The sequence below is a fragment of the Mus musculus genome, chromosome 19 (assembly GCF_000001635.26).
Source record: "Mus musculus strain C57BL/6J chromosome 19, GRCm38.p6 C57BL/6J".
Lineage (NCBI taxonomy): Eukaryota > Metazoa > Chordata > Mammalia > Rodentia > Muridae > Mus > Mus musculus.
In genome coordinates, this window is record NC_000085.6 from 5,459,900 (window position 1) to 5,469,112 (window position 9,213).

Consider the following 9,213-nt stretch of genomic DNA (forward strand, 5'->3'; position numbering starts at 1 on the left):
TTCTTTCCTTACACAGTATGGGTGCAGGAGAACGAACTCAGGCTTGGTGGCTCCTGTGTAAATCTTTTACTGCCTCATGAAAAGACAAAGAAGACAGCCTTACTAGATGGGTGCCCCTGCAGATACCTACTTCCAGGCAGAGCTCTGAAAGACTTTAAGTGAAGTCACTAGCTTGTGTGTGGGTGTAGTATGTGGTGAAAAACTGGGGCTGGAGAGAAAGCTAAGTGGTTACAAGCAAGGAACCACAACCATATGTGCAACTAACTCATATTTGCCTGTAAATTTAACTCCAGGGGACCTGATACCTCAGGTCTCAAAGAACATTTGCACTCACACGTACACACCCTCTCCCCACATACACATTATTCAAAACAATAAAAATAAATACACTCCGGGAACAAGAAAAATGGTCATCTGTCTGTCTTATGGACAATGGAAGTAAGGGCCACATACACCTAGCAATCGCTACGATAGAACCTTGGAAACATTCTAATTTAGGATACAGGTCAAAACTGGGAGGCTCTGAGAAAACTGAGAAGATGGGAGTGACAGAAGGGGTTAACGGGAGAATCTGCAAGACAGGGTAGACTGAGAGAAGACTATCCCGACATCTTCCGAAAAACCGTTCACAGAGCTGAGCGGTGTCTCACTAGCTCCGTCCCGGAAGTGGTCCTTCATCAGCTCCGGGTGCCCGGAGCAAAATCTCCGAACTCCCGGAAGTCGCTCTGCGGCTACTCGCCCGGCCGGGGCCCGTACAAGCTCCAGCTTCGGGCGAACCCGGCCCGGGCATCGTCATGACCAGCGAACTAGACATTTTCGTGGGGAACACGACCCTTATAGATGAAGACGTGTATCGCCTCTGGCTGGATGGTTACTCAGGTCTGTGAGCCGCCCTCCCGGGAAGCTGTTGTTGGGGATCGGGAAGAGGGGGCGTGGCTAGGATTTAGGCTTGGTTTAGGGAAGTGGACAGACTGCGGGAAGTCGGGGAAGTGTAAGGATTGGAGGTGGAGGTGGAACCCCTGGAGGGCCTCTAGGGTCTTATGGTAGCGCCCACTCCTCAGTGAACGATGCAGTGGCTCTGCGAGTACGCTCCGGAATCTTGGAGCAGACGGGAGCCACCACAGGAGTGCTGCAGAGCGACACCATGGACCACTACCGCACCTTTCACATGCTTGAGCGTCTGCTGCACGCGCCGCCGAAGCTGCTGCACCAGCTCATCTTCCAGATTCCTCCCTCCCGACAGACACTCCTCATCGAGAGGTGCTCACCAGGGGTGGGGGACGGGGGTGGGTACTGGCAGGGATGTCAGTCAATCTGACTTATACCCATTTTGTAGACTGAAGCTGAGTCTGGGGGGAGGGTATTGGGATATACACAGGGGTAGATGGGGTGAACTCAGGAAATTAGAAAATTGAGAACAAGAGAAACCAATTCCAAACTCCCTTCTCCTTCCCTAATGGATCACCAATAATGACCTGTGCCTCCACAAGGTACTACACCTTTGATGAGGCCTTTGTTCGGGAGGTCTTGGGCAAGAAGCTGTCCAAGGGTACCAAGAAAGACCTGGATGACATCAGCACCAAAACAGGAATTACTCTCAAGAGCTGCCGGAGGCAGGTGGGTTCTACACATAACACCACTACCTGTCTAGCCCACCTCTGGATCCTTCTTACTACTCTAGCCCCACCTCTAGCCCGTGGTCTAGCCCATGATTGTGGAACCAGTTCCTTCTTCATATAAACCCTCTCCTCCCTCCACCTCCCCTCTGGCCAGGCGGACCAGGCTTAGGCTCAGTCTGACCGTGGCTTTCCTTTGCTTATAGATTTTCATTGGCTCCCACTGTCCTCGACCTTCAGACTCAGGTTGGGTCACTATAGACCTCTCTGGACTTAACATTTCTTGAGCCCCAAGTTTGTTTTTGTTCATGGTACTCCTGCCTAGAAGATGCTGTTCTTGGCCACATCTATCCCTTGAAATCGACAAGGGAGCTAGATCCTACCTTATCCATGAGCCGTTTTGGTAGCATTCATGCCTTGTCTTTAAGGGAGAAGTACCAGGGTGTAAACTGGGCGCAGATGGCTATGGGTATGGGTCTGGGCTCTTGCTACAACCTTTATAGGCCTTGAGTGCCTTTCCTTTGTGTCTAGAATGAGTTCGTGTGTGTATGCTGCTTGGTTCACTCCAAGTTACTCAGGAGAATCCGTTCTAATTCAGGCTCTTGAAGAGCCAGAGATTGACGGTCGTGATGCTAAATTGAACTTAAGGACAGGAATAAGTAAGCATTCTTTTAAGGAAAAATGCCAAAGGCTGGCAAACATTGTCAAATGATGGTAGTTATTAATACCTAGTCATGCCAGGGGTGCTGGCGCATGCTTTTAATCCCAGCACTCAGGAGGCAGAGGCAGGTGGATTTCTGAGTTCGAGGCCAGCCTGGTCTACAGAGTGAGTTCCAGGACAGCCAGGGCTACACAGAGAAACCCTGTCTCGAAACAAACAACAAAAACCTAGTCATTTGTTGAAGTGTTAGTGCTAAATTAGTACCTGCCCACCAGATAGGAGGACAGGAGGGAGAGATCCCATAGCAGCTCGCTCATGAACGTCTCCTGACCAGTGTTCTGTAATTGCCGGACAGTTTGACAACTTTAAACGAGTCTTCAAGGTGGTGGAAGAAATGCGGGGCTCCCTGGTGGACAACATCCAGCAGCACTTCCTCCTCTCTGACCGGTTAGCCAGGTGAGGGTCGCCGCCTCCTCTCTGACCGGTTAGCCAGGTGAGGGCTGCCACCTCCTCTCTGACCGGTTAGCCAGGTGAGGGCCGCCGCCTCCCTTCCTACTCGAGGTTTCCTGGGCCCTTAGCCTGTACGCCTTCCCTCTCCTAACCCTTTCCCCTCCGCTCTTCTGGAGGAATGATTATTCTGTTAGTGACCTGTAAACTGCATCAAATTGCCAAGCGTAAGGCATTTGTAAAGCATTGAAGAAGTGCCCAGTGATGCAGTGTGGCCTTCCGCTGTACTCCTTAGGAACTCCTCGTAGAGGTGGGAGGTTGGTAAGGAAATGGTCCGTGGTTGGTCCCTTGGTGAGTTAGAGCAGAAACACACCAGAGCTAAAATGTTGAACCAAGACTGCAGGTGGGAGCTACCTGCTAAGAGGGATTTAAAACAATAAAGAGTTTCTTCAAGCATGGTTCTGTGTAAGCTTACTCATCAGACACTGCTGTGTGAAGCAGAAAAAGGGATTTCTGGTCCTAAGAGAGCCACTGTCCCTGTCTGCAGGGATTACGCAGCCATCGTCTTTTTTGCCAACAACCGCTTTGAAACAGGAAAGAAAAAGCTGCAGTACCTGAGCTTTGGGGACTTTGCCTTCTGTGCAGAGCTTATGATCCAGAACTGGACCCTTGGAGCCGTCGGTGAGGCCCCCACTGACCCAGGTGCCTGGACTCCCTACCCCCTTGGGGACTGGTTCCCTGCTGTCAGTTTGTCCTAGCGTATAGATAGCTTCCACAGCGCCCTCAGCCCCAGACCACCTCTACGGATAGTCCCCTGGCTCCACGCACACCTGCCTGCAGGCCAAGGGTTCACCACTGCGTGGCCTGGGGCATGACATTCCTCTTTCCATCTCTGAGACTCCAGTGAGGTAGTGGTGAAGAGGGTTCACCTCCCAAGATGGTCTTTCATGCACCCACAACGTCTTTCATGGCCTTCGCAGACTCTCAGGTGGACGACATGGATGTGGACTTAGATAAGGAGTTTCTCCAAGACTTGAAGGAGCTCAAGGTTCTCGTGGCTGACAAGGACCTCCTGGACCTGCATAAGAGGTGACTGTGGGGTCCGTGAGACCAGGGATAAAATACTCTTAGTCGGCTAGAGACATAACTGCATCTTCCTACAGCCTGGTGTGCACTGCCCTCCGGGGAAAGCTGGGTGTCTTCTCTGAGATGGAAACCAACTTCAAGGTCCGTTGCCCTGTGCAGACCCTTCCCCCTAAAGTGTCAAGAGCCTCCTGTGCGCTACCCCTGCCAGGCAGCTCTGCTCATTCCTGAAGGTGACCAGCAGGTGGCACTGCTGCTCTCCCTGTCTGCCCTTGAGGGGGTCCCAAGCTCATAACAAAAGGGACTTGATTGTCTGAGGGAGGTGGATGAACTTGGGGAGGGGCCTGGCCCTCCTTCCGCCTCAGTGCGCAGCCTCCGCATCTGGAGCAGAAGACAGAACTCCCGAGATCCTTGCCCCACAGAATCTGTCTCGGGGGCTGGTGAACGTGGCTGCCAAGCTGACCCACAATAAGGATGTCAGAGACCTATTTGTGGACCTCGTGGAGAAGGTGAGCAGTCCTGTCCCCACCCCCTGGTCCCCAGCCTGTCCTGTCCCCACCCCTGGTCCCCAGCCTGTCCTGTGTCTAAGCAGTCCTAGTGGTGCCACCTGTTCCCTTGGACCTACAGTTTGTGGAACCCTGCCGCTCTGACCACTGGCCACTGAGTGATGTGCGGCTCTTCCTCAGCCAGTATTCAGCGTCAGTCCACTCCCTGGATGGCTTCCGGTGAGAGGTGCCAGGCCTGCTGGCTAACTTCCTTGCCCTCCAGGAGACTCAGGCTTCTCTGTTGAACTGCCCTGTGGGTGGAAGCTCCGCCTCTCCTTGTTGTGACCTTGGCCAAGTTCTTAACCCTTCTGTGCCTTAGCTCTCTTAAATGTAAACTGAGACTAAAGCTAGAAGACTCATAAGGTTTATGGAAACTAAATAGTCCTCAGATCGGCCCTCAGCACTGGGTGGAGAGCAGGGAGAAGGAAGCCGGGCAGAATGGCTCAAGTTTGTATTCCCAGCACATCGGAAGCTGGGACATGAGGATTGCCGCTGTTTTCCAGGCCAGCTTGAGCCACACTGTGAGACCCTGTCTCAAAAACAAACTATCCAAAAAAAAAAAAAAAAAGGAGGGGCTGTGGTGAGGAAGAAAGTGTAGAAAACACTGAGCGGTGGTGTGGCAGGCATGGCGGTGAGTGGACATCAGCTCTCACCGTTATCTTCTTCATTGCAGGCACCAGGCACTCTGGGACCGCTACATGGGCACCCTCCGTGGCTGCCTTCTGCGCCTCTATCATGATTAAAGCCCTTTTCCTTCCTCCCTCCGACATACCCTGAGAATAAAGTTGCCATAAGTTTGGAGACTGGTCCTTGTTCCAGGTTGAAGGGCTCATGGGGATTCCCACAGTGCACACATGTGTGCTCAAGTGCTGTGCCATCACGCGTAAGGATGTGTGCACTAGCACCTCAGGGACCGGACCATGACACATTCGGGGTCTTCCCAGCCCCACCTCGCCTCTCCACACCCCAGCTGAATCCACACAGGAGCCACGGAGCAGTCTTGGTTTATGAAGCCATACAGAGAGGATGTGGGCAGGGCTGACAAGGGGCAGTGGCCATGTGGGAGAAGCAGAAGAGTGGCTGCTGCCTTCAGGGAGGACAAGAGGTCCGTGCCTTCTTTACTGGTGAGTCCACTTGAGCTGTGAAGGGATACTTGGTGACTCCACAGGTGTTGTTTCCCCGATACAGCCTGAAGTAACCCTACGAAGTTAGGGGGTGTCAGGGTCAGAAGATAAAGATGACGTTATAGCCTGCCCCGTTGCCATTTCACTCGCTCACCTTCTCGCCCCAGTGAGCTCCCCAGGAGTTCTTCAGGATCCAGTATGGGGAGGAGTGGCGACGTTTTCGAGAATGGGACAAGACTGTCCCTGTCTGCATGCCCTCTTTCTCCTTGCCAAAGCCCACCAGCAAGACAGAGTGGTCCACTTGCCGAGGGTCACAGGAGCTGGGTGTAGCCTTGATGACACCCTTCTGGTAATGCTGCCAGGGTGGGGACAGAAGAGCTGAGTCCAGGGCACCTCTCCGTATGCCCTCACTTTTCCCTGTCTACCCACCTGGAGTAGTTTCATGTTGATGGTCACGGTGATAGGTCCATGCACGGCCAGGTAGTGGGCAATTGCTGGAAATTGGTAATGACTGGAGCCTTGAGGGTGCCATCAAGCCCAGCCTACCCTGCCATTGCGGCTCTTCTCACAGGGGCGTAGGGTTTAGTTAGGTCTCCCATAGCCAGGCTGTCTGCCCCCACCCTCCTGGTCTACCCTGGCCATACCCTGCTCATTATTGGACAACATGGTGAAATCCTGGATCCAGGCCACCTTCTTGTACTTCTTGGCTAGGCATCTGTGAGGCTTTCTGTCCCCCTGGAATGGATAATCCTTTTCACTGGCCAGGCCACCTGAAGACAAGCAAGACCAGGAAGGAACCTTGGATACCGAACACTCACCATCCCTACTGACCTCCCACAAGGCCTGGTACTCAACTGTTGTTGAGGACAGTTAGATATGCGTCCCACACGAAGCCACCATTGCAACCATTTCCACAGCGTTCGCAGTCCAGCAGCTCTGGGACAGAAAGGGACAGCATAGGTGAGCAGGTCCCCTAGGCCACTGTCCCGACACATGTCCATTCCCTGTCATACCCTGCACAGAGACGTCCACAAACTGCTGGTGTTTGATGCGCCACAGAGCCTGGATGTTGTCGGCAGCTGCCATGGCCCAGCAGCATTTGCAGCTTCCCTGAATGGAGAGGGTGGGATGGGGTAAGGCCTTGGCCTCATCTCCCCACTCCTTGGGGTGGATTGGGCCAAACTGGGTGGGGACAGGACAGATACCTGGTTCTTGACCGACGAGATGATGTTCTTTGCTTTACGCCAGTCACAGGTGCGGGGCACAGATTCCCCCCACGTGTTAGACTCTACCTTTTTGGTCATGTTGGGGGTCCTTTCTGGTGACCTCTCCTGCCCGTATAACTGGCCAAACTCCTCCTCTGAAGACAGACAAGGCCAGAGAAGTCCCGGGTTCCACACCCTCCTCTTCCATGTTCTCTTTCTAGCTGTCACTTTGTCTAGCTGATAACTTTGAAGGCATCATGTGGGACATTGAGGCCTAGAGAGGTCCAGCTTGTGCTGATACAGTCTCTGGCCTGAGAGCCAAGCTGGACACAGGCCACAGAAGTCATGTCTTGCGCTCTGGGATTCAGGGAAGTCACCCAGGCTGGCCTTGAGAGGGGAGATTTACCCTGTCCATTTGCCAGTCACCCTAGGACTCTGGTACCTGTGAGGTCACTGAATGGAGTCTCTCCAAACTCAGCTGTACCCAAGTCTTCTTGCTGTAGCCTTTGAGCCTGAGCCAGATTGTGGGCAAAGATGCTCAGACGGCGAGTGTACTCTAGACCAAAAAAGAGTTGCTGTAGGCCAGTCTCAGGGCAGGAAGTGGCCACTGGTTGGGCCACCCACACCCACTCAGGTAAGTGCTGGCACTTTCTGTCACTACAACTCTCCTGCAAGAAAGTGATTATCCAGCCCCACATGAGATTAGAATTTTCCCCAGAGACACTAACAGGCCCACTCTAGGGGGAAGCCGAGCAAAGCCTTTAGAGGCAGTAACTCAGAAAGGAAAGTTAACAGTGGCTGGAGGCCAGTTTCCTGCACCCGTGGGCTGCACCATCTCTGTCTCCTCTTCACACATCTGACCACAGGTTTGGAGGATGGGTAGGTGGGGTTTGGCGCACAGACACAGAAGTGGGGAGGGAGAGAGAGGAGACAGAAGAAAAGAGAAGGTGGGGGAGAGAGAGCAAGCCTGCCCTTTATGGTAGCTTGGGACTGGGGTTGCCACCTTGAAGACGGATCTACTGATTGAATATGTGACAATATGGCAGTCCTCCGCACCCTGCCTAAAGTCATGGTTAAGTGGCTATAGACCCTGGGGATCATTCCATTCCCATCATGCATCGGGGAAGCTAAGGAGTACACTACAGATCCTAGTTCCCACTCAGTGGCCTGGCCCAGGTCTATCCCCATCCGAAAGCATAAGTACATCTCTTAAGTGGACAGCAGAAGTCAGACTGGGAACATCTGTGCCCGTGGTACCTGCTGGGTTCCAGTAACTCCGGTTGAACCGGATCTGGAACAGCTTGAAGACTTCCTTCAGCTCCAGTGGCCGGGGACCTGCATCCTGGCAAGGAACCAAAAGTGGGGGAAAAATTATTGTGACCCCAAACTTATCTCCAAGGTACAGGCGTCATCCTGGGTTGTTCTCTGTTCTAAATGTGAGCATCCACACAGTTCCCTCTGAGAAGTCGGGACGGTAAAGCTAGACAGGACAGCTCACCCCTCCAGTTGAATGCTCATTCCAGCATTCAAGAGGCTGAGGCAGGAGGACGACTGAGAGTTCCAAGCCAGTGAAGCATTCTGGGCTACACAGTTAAAAGCTAACCTGAGCTACAAAGGGAGACCTTTGTCTTAAGGTCTCTCCTCATAGCCCTGTCCTCACTACATAGACCAGGCTGGTCTCGAACTCACAGATCCTTCTGCTACCAAGCCCTTCGGGACCCTGTCTTAAGAAAATTAAAAAGGAAGAAGAAAAATATGCCAGTTCATAAAGAAAAGACCCCAGAGGTGGAGTGGGTATGGAAAGCAGGTTAGAAACATTTACCTTGGTGAGGAGGGAGTCACTGAGGCCTTGGCCCGCTAACAACAGGACCAGAAAGTAGGAGAGGTGGGCAGTCAGTGTCATGGTGCAGCCACAAGTGCTAAGCTAGAGGCAGGAAGCTGTGTAGACTAAGCTGGAAAGGGCGGGGCTGGAGAAACCACGAGGGGGAAACCAGGCTTAGGGAGGAGGGGAGACCCTCCACCTGCCTGCCTGGCTAACCCCACCCATTTCTTTTCGAAAGCAGCTCTTGGCTGTCAGGCTCCAAACTATTCTGGGGTATAAAGACAAATCTGTTCCTAGGGAGACAGGGAGCCAAATCTCAGTGGGCAGTGATGATACCGGCATCACCAGTGTGATGGAAAACCTAGCAAGGACAAGCCTCAGGTGCCTGGTATCCAGACAGTGATGAGCGGCAGTCGGGAATTTTTAGAGACTCTCTCTTGCTTTGCTTGTGAAACAACTTAAGGGCCACCTTAAAGAAGTCTTCCCTGCTCGAGAGCCCAACCTCGGGTATAAATGCTCATAGCCTCTTGAGCCCCGGACATACCGTTGTCCATTCATCTCCCTCCCAGCCTTAGAAGTGTCCGATCCATCTGTGTCTAGACCCTTCGGGAATGTGGGGCGGGCCCTGTGAGTATTGATCTGGGTTGTTTTGTTTGCTTGGTGTTGAGGCAGGGTCTCACTAAGTCACCCTGGCTGGCCTAATGCTCCAG

At 53.0% G+C, this 9,213-nt stretch overlaps 2 protein-coding genes across 7 annotated transcripts; one reads left to right on the top strand and one right to left on the bottom strand.

Moving 5' to 3' along the window:
- Positions 1-698: 698 nt before the first annotated feature.
- Positions 699-5,153, top strand: Fibp (fibroblast growth factor (acidic) intracellular binding protein). Of its 4 annotated transcripts, none has more exons than NM_001253832.1 (10): positions 708-879; positions 1,062-1,260; positions 1,491-1,617; positions 2,633-2,733; positions 3,272-3,426; positions 3,705-3,813; positions 3,888-3,951; positions 4,230-4,316; positions 4,435-4,532; positions 5,026-5,153. In NM_001253832.1, exons 1-10 carry the CDS (start codon positions 795-797, stop codon positions 5,093-5,095), a joined length of 1,095 nt encoding a protein of 364 aa, NP_001240761.1. In that variant the 5' UTR covers positions 708-794; the 3' UTR covers positions 5,096-5,153. The 4 variants fall into 4 exon arrangements, with proteins under 4 accessions (XP_006531868.1, XP_030106870.1, NP_001240761.1 ...); NM_021438.4 differs by having other exon boundaries at positions 3,272-3,405; XM_006531805.3 differs by lacking the exon at positions 4,435-4,532 and having other exon boundaries at positions 699-879.
- On the bottom strand, positions 5,144-8,729 carry Ctsw (cathepsin W). Of its 3 annotated transcripts, none has more exons than NM_009985.5 (10): positions 8,504-8,608; positions 7,939-8,023; positions 7,124-7,237; positions 6,682-6,836; positions 6,490-6,586; positions 6,332-6,412; positions 6,121-6,246; positions 5,906-5,970; positions 5,631-5,831; positions 5,144-5,552 (listed from the first exon to the last, which is right to left on the bottom strand). In NM_009985.5, exons 1-10 carry the CDS (start codon positions 8,582-8,584, stop codon positions 5,442-5,444), a joined length of 1,116 nt encoding a protein of 371 aa, NP_034115.2. In that variant the 5' UTR covers positions 8,585-8,608; the 3' UTR covers positions 5,144-5,441. The 3 variants fall into 3 exon arrangements, 2 of the variants coding, with proteins under 2 accessions (NP_034115.2, XP_006531724.1); XR_879413.3 differs by having other exon boundaries at positions 5,341-5,552; positions 6,121-6,211; positions 8,504-8,729; XM_006531661.4 differs by lacking the exons at positions 5,144-5,552; positions 5,631-5,831; positions 5,906-5,970 and having other exon boundaries at positions 6,125-6,211; positions 6,295-6,412; positions 8,504-8,729.
- Between the last annotated feature and the right edge of the window lie 484 nt (positions 8,730-9,213).

Bases quoted from the DNA above. Each gene is read 5' to 3' on its own strand.
- Fibp (NM_001253832.1), top strand. From the start codon at position 795: ATGACCAGCGAACTAGACATTTTCGTGGGGAACACGACCCTTATAGAT. The intron at 1,618-2,632 runs GTGGGTTCTACA...ATTGCCGGACAG, and splicing joins TCAAGAGCTGCCGGAGGCAG to TTTGACAACTTTAAACGAGT. The intron at 3,814-3,887 runs GTGACTGTGGGG...ATCTTCCTACAG, and splicing joins CTCCTGGACCTGCATAAGAG to CCTGGTGTGCACTGCCCTCC.
- Ctsw (NM_009985.5), bottom strand. From the start codon at position 8,584: ATGACACTGACTGCCCACCTCTCCTACTTTCTGGTCCTGTTGTTAGCG. The intron at 6,413-6,489 runs GTATGACAGGGA...TTTCTGTCCCAG, and splicing joins TGTGGACGTCTCTGTGCAGG to AGCTGCTGGACTGCGAACGC. The intron at 5,553-5,630 runs GTGAGCGAGTGA...CTAACTTCGTAG, and splicing joins GAGCTCACTGGGGCGAGAAG to GGTTACTTCAGGCTGTATCG.